Raw genomic sequence first — 14,042 nt, forward strand, 5'->3', positions numbered from 1 at the left:
TGAATTCAAGGACATTAAAAAAGAAATTAGAGATGGATTAGGTCCCTAACGCACAGTACTGTAATTATTTTCATTCCTTGCGTTAGGAGATATGTCGGTACTCGTGGAATCGTACGCCTCGTAGACGCAAGAGAGGGAAGGTGGGCGGCGCGGGCGCTGCGTGACTCGTTTTAGTGTTGTCCTAGCATCGACATTCACATTACTCTCTGGTAAGTTTCTGGTAGCCTAAATTTCGGTTATTTAAACAAAAACGTTGTTATAGTAAACTTACAAGAGACCTGTGACATCCAACTTTTATTTAATACCTCCGTATATTTTTTTAAAGCCACAACAGCCTAAGAACAAAAATATACATGAGACACTCGAATAACGAAACTAACAAAATTAGATTCCATCGCATTTACTTCACTGACATAGTTGCATGCTGTTTATTTATACAATGCACTTTATTACAGAATTACCTGAAGGAAGATGTACTGATCATGTTTTCCAACGTGGCGACAAAAAAAGACGTTGTGTGGGTTGTTACGAAAAATTACGACGCACATTAAACAGCACTGACGCTTCTAAAAAAACTAAACGAATTGTTACTATTTGCGCGCAATGCAAGCAATCAATGTGCTTACCATGTTTTAATGAAAAACACTTTGCATAAAAAACTTTTTCAATCGATAACTGAGATATTATTTTATTCCCATCACTACTTACTACACATATTGAACTATCTTCCGTTGCGGTACGAGATACAATCGATATCATTTTTTTTTTTGTTTTTTGTAGTTTATTCAAATGTCATAACTGCGTGCGAACCTAGCAAAATATAAAGCAATAGGCTATCTTTCACCCACAAAAACTTCAAAATATATTTGATTGTTTTTTTAGAAGATATAAACTATTTTGAAAACTGTATCTTTAGGAGACCGATTAGGTCTCAAACGCACCAAATGGTAGGTTAGTTTGGAGATCTTTTAGGTCTCCAAAGCACCAGCTGAAAGTTTTTTGAAAGTGATGGCGCAGGGAACGTGTTAACAAGCGTTTGAATAATTCAATAGTTGTGTTGAATTGTTAGAAGGACCGTAGAATTAGGCGCTTTACAGCAAATAATTTACATATTTCAAGTATCCGCATTCATTTTGTTAGTCTTTATTTATTTAGTTCGAATTATTATATTATATTCTTACTTGCAGATCCTTTATTAAATGACTAGATATCGCCCGTAACTTCGTCCAAGCAAAATTAAAAGAACTAAGTAGGTAGTAGGTAGGTAGTGTTCTTCCAGACTATGTTCTACATCTATACCAAAATTTCAGCAATATCATTGACTTGTCCGAAGATACCTTCAAACAAACATCCATCGTTCCAAACATTCGCATTAATAATCTTAGTAAGTGTATTCAATATAACATTTAAACTATTAAATATTCACTGGTACTCTGTCTATATTAAATTTACGTACTGAAATTATTTCATTTAAAAATTGTTTAGTAGACTTACCTTGTATTGTATTCAAGTTCACTGCTATTGAATATATTAAATACGTTTCTAATGTTCTCTATTATTTATTTGTTCTATTTTATACAGGGTGAATACATTTTACCAAAAGGAAGTTAATATTTAAATGTAATTAATCATTCGTTTCTTTATCTTAAAGTGAATAACATTCATTGAAAAATACAGACCGAATATTTGAACTTTAACACTTTGATAAGACTATCACATGCAAAAGCGTTACAACGCTGGAGGAAATTTACTGAGGGTCGTTTTAAAACAAATATTTACAATTTGTAACAGTTTTTTTCATTATTGTACAAGCATTACTTTGAAGCATTAACGATAAGTAAATATATTTTCTTTGTATATCCTCATTCTTTTATTTATACATACTTTTACTGTATTTTATTGGAAACTAACTGTCGCCTACGACTCTGTCCGCGCGGCATTAAAAACAAACATAATTTGTACCTTATGTGTTTTTATAGACTATGTTCTATATCTATACCAAATGTTAGCGTCATCTGTTCAGCCGTTCCGGAGATACCTTCAAACATCCATCCATCCATCCAAATATTCGAATTTTTATATTAGTAAGTGGAAGTTTACTTATTAAATTAATTTAGCTATACTACAAGTATGTTTTTTTTGAGTTAAATAATAAACAACAATAACAAAGTGCAATATTATTTGCATGTTGCATTTAATATATTTACTAGAGATATCACGTTTACCTTAACCTTGAAAATATTCAATATATTAACAAGGTAACGTTCCAACACGCACACAAACTCCTGATAACTAAAGAAATTTATTGTGAACACAAAGGAGTTGTGTTTACGATTCTCTATTCATTTTATAGGCTACTCCACCCATTAGGGGTAAGCTTCGATAATTCTAGCCAAGTTTTTTTTTTCTATCAATCCACTTATAATTGATAGCACGTGCACGGTTTCCGTTCAGCCACGTGGCAGCTAAAATATTAAATATTCATTCCGTTTGAACTCGATGCAACAAAACAATGTTGATATATGCAAGAGAACAATAAGAGAAACCTACATAAAAATCGATTGATATGAAAATAGAGGTAATCTCGACAGTCTTTTATTTTAAAATCTCAACACAAAGGAAGAGGGTCGGAAGATTGGCTCCTTTTATCGTACTTGCGCCCTACATTTACAATTCAAACACTTCAATGTAAATGACAATCATTTAGACCTAATTATCACTTTATCTTTTACAAGTAATTACAGCTTGTAAATAGCGGTCAAGTGAAACAAATATCGTAAACAAGTAACAAAAACAACATAAAAGTCGAAATGTTTTATTAAGCGAACACAGGAATTATTAATTATACCTATTATTTACTATTAGAGATCAATTAATTTGCATACATAGACTATATTTAAAATGGCATTAAGTTTGATATCGATCACACATTCATATGCGGAATTAATAACTTCCTTTCTCTTAACTTCATAAACACTTCGAAAGTCACTCCAGAAATAACCATATTCACTCTCCAGATGTTTTCCTGGTTGTTTTTTGTTAATCTACGAGACAAAAAATCGTCGCATTTCAACGTGGGAACCTCTAACTTCGCAGATGTTTGGTTGAACATCCCGAGACATGTTGTGTCGTATCCACGTGTCACAACAGGAAGGTGATTGCAATTTAGTGGCGTAGACGCGTGCCACTTGTCCGGTCTCAACGGACCATGAAATAGACTTGCTGTTTTTACTACGCAGGGTGCACCAAGACCCCTTAGTTCCACATGGCCGGAACTAGTCCTTACTGCTTACAATGTTTACAAGTGTTTAATAATTTTTTTAATAAGATTACTTTATCTAAACACTAAGCGGTATTAACTTTATAAAATAGTTTAATGTCGACTTAATTTAATCTAGCTTAAAGTAACGGCAAATTATTTTAAATATTTCTATTATAGATTTTTCCGTTGTATATTTTCGTATTGAATATAATTAGGCTATTATTTGAACACAGATATTGGTTATTAGCAACTTCTCGGCTATATTTACTAATATTTTGTTTTTCTTTTAGGACAAATTCCATTATCTTATCAAACAAAATGATGTAACATCGTGTAATATCATTACTTCCTAAGCAGACTTTAAATGTCGTGCTGAACTTGGGATAAATTATCTTATCAAGCTGACATAATAACGTTGACCTCACATTAGACAGATGTTACATCAATTGCTGCTTTTAACTTCTCTTTTTTTTCAGCTCTGAAGCGTTCTTCTATTTGCAACAAGGTTTTTCCTCTTGTTTCAGGAAGGCAGAAGAACAGAAATATGGTTCCCACTAAGGTTGACATTCCGTAAAATAAATACGTACCGTGGTGGCCTATACTTTCGAACATTGCTGGCGCTGTTTTCACTGTTCCAAAGAATGATATTGAAGTCATCATAACACTTAATCCAGATCCTATTCCCTTTGTATCCGTCGCAAATACTTCTCCAACCATATTCCACGGCAAAGGAGCTATACCGATGTTTGATACAACAATGTACGTCGCCGTTAACCCTAGAGATATCAAAGGTTTCACGTGCCTTATTACTCGTATTTCCACTAAGTATAAATATATTGATAAAATGATTAGAGACAACGATGTAAAAGTACCACTGAATATCGCAATAGGTCGACGACCCATTCGTCTTAGCATGATGCAAGCCGTGACCAGAGCTACGCAACGCAAAATATCAATACCCAGCATAGCGGCATAAGTGTTAGATTTGCTTCCTAACAAAACCTCCATTATTTCTGTTGTATACGCACAAAATACATTTATCCCAGAGAGTTGTGTTATCGCAAAGAAAATTAACATAATACATAAAGGTTTCCAAAATTCTGGTTTTCTTAAATTCGTGGTCAGCGTTTCAATCTTTCTCTTCTTATCAACTTTCTTCGTTTGTTCCAATATCATTTTATCTAATTCCGTTTTCATCGCGGGACTTGTTCCCCTGTACCATTGGAATGACTTAATACATTTGTCTATTTCATTATTTGATGCTAGCCAAGCGGGAGATTCGGGTGCGTAATACAAAATTATACAGCCTACTAATGGGAAGGTGCCACAGAGTAGTGCTGAATGAGTCCAGTGTAAAAATGTTCCAAACAAATGTGACATAAAAACACCAGAAGCAATACTTAAGGATAAACTAGCTAGAAACAATCCTCTATACGCTGGCGTACTTATTTCTCCCACAAATACGGGGCCAAGGGGTCCGAGCCAGCCTTGACAAAAACCTGTTATGAATCTTCCGAACAGGATAAGATGTATACTATTAGCAAATGCTATCGTCACCCATCCTCCGATATAAAACAAGGATAGCAACATTTGCGATAATCTTCTACCAAACCTATCCATCAGATATCCAGAAATCATGTTCCCGAACAATAAAGCGAGTGATGATATCGCAGCTGAAAAGTAAAGAAATGCGTTATTAGAAATTTGCAATACTAATTAATATAGTAATTAATTTGCACATCAACACATACCTACCCATGACACCATCTCTGTTGAATATTTTTTATGCCCCTTGTCATGTTGCAGCTGAGGAATGAGAACAGCGGAGAAGCCTGCTGTGGCACCAGCGCTGAGTGACAGTAGAAATGTTCCGAGTACTATGATCGCCTGGAAACACAATACCCAAATGTGAGCTTGGGTAGTCTATAAGTTATATGAGACAATACCAAGAAATTATCCCTTTTTAAATTTAAATACATACAGTTTATGGTATCAAGAATTTCCCTTGCCCTAAAAGTATTACAGAACAAAACCTCTCCCGTAAATAGTTGACAATATAATGTTTTCTGTACTGGTGTTTTACTGCACATTGTAATAATCTATATTTTAAAATCCTGTAATGGTAGATGAATCTTGAAAAAAAAACGTCAAAGGCCTAATCGGCAAGTCTTTTCGAAAATATTTATGCCGAAAAAAAGTTATAGAATATTTAATAAAATGCGAATGAACGAATAACATTACATTCTCTACATAATTATTTCGCTAACGATTTAGATGTATCCCATAAATAAGTGGTTAGAATAACCAGAGGTTACATAAACATTCTAGATTCGATCCTGAAATGAAACTATATTTATAAACGATATTATAATGTATGTTTTCAGAGTTTAGTCAGACAACTATAGCTTCTTCAAGGTAGGTAAACAATTTATAAGTCGATATATAAATATATTTCAATATTTTTACATAATTAATACTAGAATTAACATGTCTGATGAACTATTGAACCGTCAAAACATTTAAATGTGGAATTGTAGCAATTTTTCATATGTTTCAAATTTAAATGTACTACAAATGAATCTATCGAATTATACTTTTTTCATTAAAATCGATTAAATTGTTAAGGCTACTATAAATACTATCTGGGAATCGGGCGATATTCTACCTTAAGAGTAAGAGTAATCTATATCTTAATATAAATCGAGTAACGACGAACTTTAGAGCAAACTTTTTCTTTTGCAGAATGGCCAGACAGTTTAATTTAATATTGCTGACATTGTAAATGATTTGAGGAGCGATTTCTTTGATTTTCCAGTTCCCTAGCCGCTTGTATTTCTGTTTTTCTTTGTTCCTTTTTATTGGCTATTCTCATTGTGATGTTATACTGTTATTTTTACTATCCATATGCGAAAACTATTATTATTAATATAGTTTTCCAGTTATTAAATAAATAAATAAAAATTAATTAATTAAAATCGGCAGTCTTTTGAACGTTTCATAAACATTAAGATGATGATGCGGAAACAATAACCAATAGAACGTAACTCTGAAATGTGTGTCTACGAATAAAGGGCGGAGATTTTGTTTCCACGAGCAAATCTTTTTATATAATTTGCGAACTGAAAAATCACAATAATTAATTCCACGCGAACGAAGTTGCGGGCTACAGCTAGATGTCGATGTAATCAAAAACACAACCACGTGCAAAAGTTGACAACCTTGAACGATATTTTTCATTGAAGTTCGTTTTAAAATTCCTTAAATATTTTCTCACACTATAATTAAAAAATATTCAAAGTAATATCACAATACCAAACTCATATAAATCTGAAAAAGGATATTTAAAATGTAATTATATTTTTATTAAAATATTAAAAAATATTTGTTATCTTAATATTTATTAAAGTTGCGGCAAATCTTTTATTATAATGTTAATAATGACATATAGTGTTAATAATGACATTGTTTATTATTTAAAAATGACACATATCAAAACAAAGCATAAATTATAAAGATTAGCAATAAGGAATCACATTTATTTAACCTGTAAGGGTCAAATAAAAATAAATAATAATCGGTCTTTACAGAGTTTATTAGGTGTGAAACATGACAATAACTGACTGATGTAGAACAATACTCTTAATTTTAAGGTACCAATAACCTATAGTTAAATGTATTTGAAGAGAGGTAATAAACTTTCGCCAAGAACGTGTTAAATTTAAATCCGGAATATCTACAGATTTACAGATTAAAAATGCCACTTTTGGTATCGTTATTTGGTCTCTAAACTAGCCCCTTAGTCACGATATAGAATTAAATATCGACCCTAACAGAATGTTTAGATAATCAATAAGTGTTAAGGGCACTTAAATTTAGATCACAATGACTTGTTCAAACAAATTATTATGAATCGAAGATTAAAGAATGGATACTTCTTTTTTTACGATCAATGGAAGGACTTAACCTCTTAATTACTTAGTAGTAGGATTTAAACGAAAGTAAAATCGTTTTAAAATCAGTCTTTTAATTAAATATATTTTCATATTCTATAAATCATTCTGTGATTCTCAACCGCGTGAATTAATTATTTTAAAAAATTTACATTCTTTTACTTTTGACCACGATGCAGTAATAATAAATCAAAAATTTTATGTAATACATAACTAGAAACCAGGAGTAAAATATTGACATTAATTTAAAACCAAATTAACATTTTTGACAATTTCCTTAATGTGCGATACAAAAAAAATGTCAGCACGTGCAGGAATATTGTAAAAAGTTTTTTAATCAATCAATTTTTCAAAAAAAATTATGAATTAACTTGAAAAAAAATTTTGGTACTATCAATAATCTTGTCGAAAGTTTAATGTTTTATAATATGTAAAATTTTTAATTTTTTTTAATTTATGCTTATGTTTAAATAAAAAAATTTCTCGATACTAATTCACAATGAAAAATGATCTAAATTAACGAACATGTCTTTCATTAAATTAAATTGATTCTTTATAAGATTTTTGTCTTGAGAATTATTTCGTAAAGCTTTACATTGTAATTTTTAATATTCAAGGCATGGCATAAAACAAAAAGCAAAACTTGGCCTTTATATGACTTTTGATTTATTTATTTCCTTCTCAAACATATCGTTTTTTATTTAAATAATATATTATAATGCATGATTTGTATACGATGATGACATAATAAGAATTGCTAAACTTAGCATCAATTATTTGCATTTCAAAATAATACTTTGACAAAAACATAAAAAAAAAAACAAAAAAAAATATAAATGATTACGCAAAATTTTACTAAATACTATTGTTTAAATGTATGGATCGATGTTCAAAGGTATCTCCAGAACGGCGGCATAGATCTCGTTGAAATTTGGCATAAATGTAGAACATAGTCTGAAGAAGATATAGGTTACTAATTAAGTTTTTTTTATTCCGCGCGGACGGAGTCGCGGCCTACAGCTAGTAATTATAAGTACAACGATATAAATTTCATATATGCCTCGCTTTAACATTTTACTGTGTGTGATATTATTTTAAAAGTTACACAATACAAAAGGGGACAAAATCGAAAACCTTTATAAAATGTACAATCACTTTTGGTATAAAATTGGTCATAATATTATAGGTCAATGCTTCGCGTGTAATAAGCATTAAATATATAAATAATACTATATTTAGTATCTGTATAATATATCTTGATAACTTTTTTATATTCTTTTTTTTATAGCAAAAGGCGGCAAACGAGCAAGCGGCCACCTGAAATCGCTGAAATAGCGAAGGGACCGTTGCCCATAGACATACGCAATTGCATATGCATTGCCGACCTTAAATCGACGGAGGAGAGGATGCACAGAAAGATATTATCTATTCTAGTTTCTTTTTTTTTAATTCTTTTTAAAATGTACTCATTTATATCGTAATACTATTTAATTTACCATCAATTTTGGTTCATAAATAAAATTGGAAATTCCTTTTTTTATTTTACTTATGTTTCTTGTACAATTTTAACTAAGCTCTATGCTTGTGCTAGGAAATGGTTTACGACAATAGTCGAATGGTGGGGTTCGAACCCCCGACCTGGTGATTAGAAATCCGTACCATTAACCATTAGGCCATTGATGCTTCTTAGAAATTTGAAGTAAAAAATGTTCTGAACAATACTAGTATTAAGAAACGCCATGTTATTTAACCATAAATTAATATTTGCATTTCCTTTATCTTGGTACATTTAAAAATTACTATCTTGGTGTAAAAACAAGTTCTTTGTGTATCATACGCAATGTTTACAAGTCGATAAAAATATTAAATTAAAAGACACATTTCACTTCAAACTTGATTGCACAAGAAAAACAAAACGTCTCCTTGTAAGAATATTTTATTTACTTCCTAGTAAATGTCAAAGGTAGTCGTCCCTTTATAAACTTCTTTGTTTAAAGATTAATAACATTTAGCCATTATCATTAGTGATTGGCGTAATTAAACTCAAGCTTCCCAAAATAAGATTTTTTTTTATTTCACAATCCTTAATATAATAAAAGGCTTTTGGTTGGCCAGCACTTAAATGAAGTAGATTAAATAATAAATAATATAGCTCTTTATGATCAAAGCTGGATAGAGTTGAGGCGAGCTTGAATATCTTACATATGAAATTCACGTATCACAATGCTAGTTACCATACTCTTACGAAACGGCTTAACCGATTTTTATGAAATTTTATATGCATACTAACTGTCGCCCGCGACTCAGTCCGCGCAGAATTAAAAAAATAATTAGTAGCCTATGTGTTCTTCCAGACAATGTTCTATTCTGCCAAATTATAAACTTCAAACAAACATCCATCCATTCGGATCAATCGCTTTTATAACATTAGTAAGAAGTACGGAGTAACATTCAGTAGGTCTGGGAATCGGCTAATATCTCTGTTTTAACCCCGCGCGGACGGAGTCGAGAGCCATAGCTAGTGATACTATAATCATTAAAAGTCCTTGCGGTCAATCCCTTGACACTCATACGGTCGTACCTACTTACACGTATAATATTAATTTGATATACTTAACGTATTCCTGTCAGCTTGTGGTATAGCTATTTATTACATACATTCAGATAGTTTAATACATCTTGTCTGTTTAAATCTTACTAATATTATTAATCTTATTTATATTATAAATGCGAACGTTTAAATGAATGGACGGATGAATGTTTGTTTGAAGGTATCTCCGCAACGGCTCTAAGGATTCTGATGAAATTTGGCACACATGTAGAACATAGTCTGGAAGAGCACTTAGGCTACTTATTAATTTTTTTTTAATTCCGTGCGGACAGAGTTGCGGGTGATAAATAGTACTTGTATTTAGATATGTTTGTGCTTAATAAAGAAACTTTGTATATCTACAAAAATGTAATTTATAAAATTTTATGTTGCTGGCCACATTAAAGACTTAAATACAATGTTTAAAAAAAACTCTAGAATTTTTGAATATACTTTGAAAATAATTGTAATCAAAGAAGTTCCGGATATAAAGTGTAGGCTTTAATATAATTTATATCCATTATGGGTTCATTATATTATATTTACATACTACATAGTAAGTGTCTCCTTGTTTAACCACATCAAAACATCATTAAATTTCCATATTACTTTATTACTATTTACAATTTTTCCATGAGTAAAGATCAAAATTTTAAAACGGTTTTTTTTTTTCATTTAATTAATCGATTAAATTAGACAACTTTATTACTGTTTGATTCAAACGTAATAAATTTATTTTAATGAATTGACTTATATTGTTATCAAAAATAATTTTTAGTCCATGACCTTGATTTTTTATCGTTTTTTTTACTGTACTAATTCGTATCAATCTGAGTGCAATTACCTACTACAAGAAATGTAGAGACAAGATAAAGACCTAAGATAAAAACTACACTCAAGATAACCTAAGCCAGACATCTAGCCAAAAACCTAAGACAGATCATCGTCACTCGATCAAAATACGACATCAAGTTATGGAAACTAGAGGCTTCTACTACTAGTCTACTGTCTACATTAGAACATATTTATTGCAAACTGTATCCATTGTTAAATTAAAAAATAATTTATATTATACTTTGACGTAACGTTATGTTATAATAGCTGTCAACAGCGATTTGTCCGCGCGGAATTTATAAAAAAATAGTAGCCTATGTGTTCATCTAGAATATGTTCTACATCTAAGCAAAATTTCAATCAAAATCCGTTGAGCTACGAAACCATTCATCCATATATTCAAACATTGACATTAAAAAAATAATGTTTTAGTAGTAAAATTTAATATTTTATATTTCGTCATATTTTGTATTAAAATAAAACATAATTAAGACACGATGTTCGGTGACTTTTTGACAGAAGAATTTTATTTTATTTTTAAAATGTTAATTAATAACTTGAATATCGAATTCATTTTTTAATAGGCATTGGGGGGACTTTAATTTGATTCGATTTATATTCGGAGTTCCCGAACATGCATCGAATATCGTAGATTTTTGTACAAGACATAAAAGTTCATTGACCTATAGATTTTATGGGCCCTTCAAACCGGTTAGTAAAGTAGTTGCATACATCTTTGGGTGTTATCTACTAACATCTGCAAAGACGAACTACGACAAAGAAATTAAGATATTTCCAAATAAATTGGCGAAGGTTTTCGACGTTATAAATAGGTATTGTTAGAAAGAAAAAGCGTCAATAGCCTAATGGTTAAGGTTACGGATTTCCGTTCACGAGGTCGGGGATTCGAATCCCGCCATTCGACTATTGTCGTAAACCATAGCCTAGCACAAGCCTAGAGCTTAGTTGGAATGGTAAAAGTAATATTAGTAAATTTACAAATAAAATTTGCTAATATTTTACCAAAAAAAAAATCCGAATGTGCCGGTGAACTGGCGTAACACTAGCCTATGTTTATGTCCCCTCACTAATCATTCTAACACTTGATTTTATAACGAGGGCGCGCGATTCACGCCAAGGGATTCTAACTAATAATGTCAAAAAATATGGAAATACATCAAATAAAATTTAAAATGTTATTCAAACGTTAAAATATTGGTATCAGCCACAACCGATATGTATCATATCAACATTTAAATCAATCAGTGCTCTCTTATAACCAGCCAGTGATTGGTCATATGCATGAAAAGAAGTTTGGTAATTATTTTTAAAAGTATTAAGCTATAATTATTAAGTTTATGATAACACAATTTATTTTAAAATATAAATATTGAATTTTAATTTCACTCCTTAGTAGGGTTGGCGACTGGCAAGCGGCGAGTCGTAAAATTTAAGCCAAAACATTAAGGTTAATAAAATCTTGTGCGCAGACCCCAGGCGGTTGGTATATAATCAAAGGTATGAACTAGGTAAATAACTGATCTCTCTACTAAAAATCAAGGCAATATACTGTAAACAAAATGAAAAAATCACTGAACCCGAAAAATGTATTATTATTTATTTTTATTTACGCATTTAACCGTAACGTGTAATTTAACTACGGTTAAAAGTTTGAATGGTATCAGATATATTATAACTCTTTAATTATATCTCATTAACTTTAAAGCTATTTTGTTTTCTAATCATATCTAATTTGTACATAAATCGTTATTACGACATTTGGTAATCTTGATATTACGTTGTTTGATAGATTTCGTTACAAATATTACCATAATTTGAAATCGAAAAGGAAAATTAAATTATTTTGATTCGTTTCATTATTCGAAAACCAGATAAACCAGTCTGGGACAGTCGCTTGTTACTTTATAAAGTGCAGAACCAAAACCTTGAAGTTTGAACGAGTAGATAAAAATATTAAACTCAAACTTTGATGAATAACTAAAATATCAAATACTACTAAAACCTACTTTGCACCAAGAGTACAAAGAGATCTTTTTTTTGTTAAGTCATGTAAAACTACTGAAACGACTGCTTCAACACTATTTTCTAGGGATATACCAGCTATTATTATTATTATGTTTTTTGAATTACCTTGATCCTTTCCGTTTTTAACAAGTGCTAAGGGCAACAGCTATCTTACTAATATTATAAATGCGAATGTTTAGATGGATGGAGAAATGTTTGTTTGAAGGTTTCTTCAGTACGTCTGAATGGAACCTTGTAATTTGGCACAGATTTTGAACATAGTCGGTTCTAGAAGAACACATAGGTTACTAATTAAGTTTTTTTTTTAATTCAACGGGGATAGAGTCGCGGGCGACAGCTAGTGTATGATGAAACTAAGAGCGTAAATGCAAAATATATTTGACGGATGAGATTCTTTGTTCCCCTTTAATTAAAATAACAGGTTTATAAGTTCGTTAACATTACAATTTAAAATTAAACCATTACTTGAGATATTATTATTCCTTATTATTAAATACTCCTATTTTAATTTTATTCAATATGCAAAAATTCCTTTAAATTTTATAAGTAAACTGAGGAAATGAACTTATTCATATTGCAGATGAATAAATTGTTATTTATAAGCAGGAATTAAAGCAAGGAGTCTTTAATAAATATGGTTACACAATCATTTAAATAATATCATTTTTCTTTGTTTTATATTATTTATATGCGTCCTTGGCACTAACTAATTTACCCTTAGCCACAAATATGTTTTCGCGTACTTACTTAGTACTTAGTACTCTATATCTTACGAATATTTTTGTCTTAATCTAAGTGTAAAATAATCATCGCAACTAAAATATAAAGTAAATAATTTTTCGTTATCGCAAAATCAGAACGCATCACTTTTAATGTTCTTACCTGACTCTGGAACGCTTATCTTTATATCTATCTAGCCGTTAATTTTTATCAAATATCATTTAATATTTATTAAGACATTATAATTTTCTTAAATCCAAACATATTTATTTGATGATAACTAATGATACTTCGTTTGAAAACAAAGAGAACAAATATTATTCCAATTTCAAAATTAATTTCAAACATGTTGCTATAAAAATTATAATAAAAAATGTATGATATAAAAACCATACAAAACGCAATTTTTTAACGCATCTCGCTCGAACTGTTTTAATGAATTAAATTTAATATCAATTAAAACCAACCTGTCTACGAAAAGGCGAACGTTCTTCGGAATAATAATCATCCTTTATGTCACAATTACCATTTTCATTGGCACTTTTGTTGATTTTCTCCAATTCGGACGCACTGTCTGGGTCCATCTTGTTTCGATACACTTGTGGAACTGTGCACTACTGTGGCATGGTCGGCTCGACGC

General features: G+C 30.7%; 1 protein-coding gene across 3 annotated transcripts; it reads right to left on the reverse strand.

The window, feature by feature from the left end:
* Positions 1-2,838: 2,838 nt before the first annotated feature.
* Positions 2,839-14,042, reverse strand: LOC106123526 (facilitated trehalose transporter Tret1). Of its 3 annotated transcripts, none has more exons than XM_013319917.1 (3): positions 5,244-5,444; positions 5,018-5,149; positions 2,839-4,935 (listed from the first exon to the last, which is right to left on the reverse strand). In XM_013319917.1, exons 2-3 carry the CDS (start codon positions 5,019-5,021, stop codon positions 3,689-3,691), a joined length of 1,251 nt encoding a protein of 416 aa, XP_013175371.1. In that variant the 5' UTR covers positions 5,022-5,149; positions 5,244-5,444; the 3' UTR covers positions 2,839-3,688. The 3 variants fall into 3 exon arrangements, with proteins under 3 accessions (XP_013175371.1, XP_013175370.1, XP_013175369.1); XM_013319916.1 differs by having other exon boundaries at positions 2,840-4,935; positions 5,014-5,149; positions 5,244-5,443; XM_013319915.1 differs by lacking the exon at positions 5,244-5,444 and adding an exon at positions 13,870-14,042 and having other exon boundaries at positions 2,842-4,935; positions 5,014-5,149.

This window comes from Papilio xuthus, unplaced genomic scaffold, assembly GCF_000836235.2.
Source record: "Papilio xuthus unplaced genomic scaffold, Pxut_1.1 DF826115.1, whole genome shotgun sequence".
NCBI classification, from domain to species: Eukaryota; Metazoa; Arthropoda; class Insecta; order Lepidoptera; family Papilionidae; genus Papilio; species Papilio xuthus.

What these genes read in the sequence shown, in the direction of transcription:
- LOC106123526 (XM_013319915.1), bottom strand. Translation starts at nt 13,986, where the DNA reads ATGGACCCAGACAGTGCGTCCGAATTGGAGAAAATCAACAAAAGTGCC. An exon ending in GTTCGCCTTTTCGTAGACAG is followed by an intron (nt 5,150 to 13,869) that starts GTTGGTTTTAAT and finishes TTGTGTTTCCAG; the next exon opens with GCGATCATAGTACTCGGAAC. An exon ending in AGAGATGGTGTCATGGGTAG is followed by an intron (nt 4,936 to 5,013) that starts GTATGTGTTGAT and finishes TTTACTTTTCAG; the next exon opens with CTGCGATATCATCACTCGCT.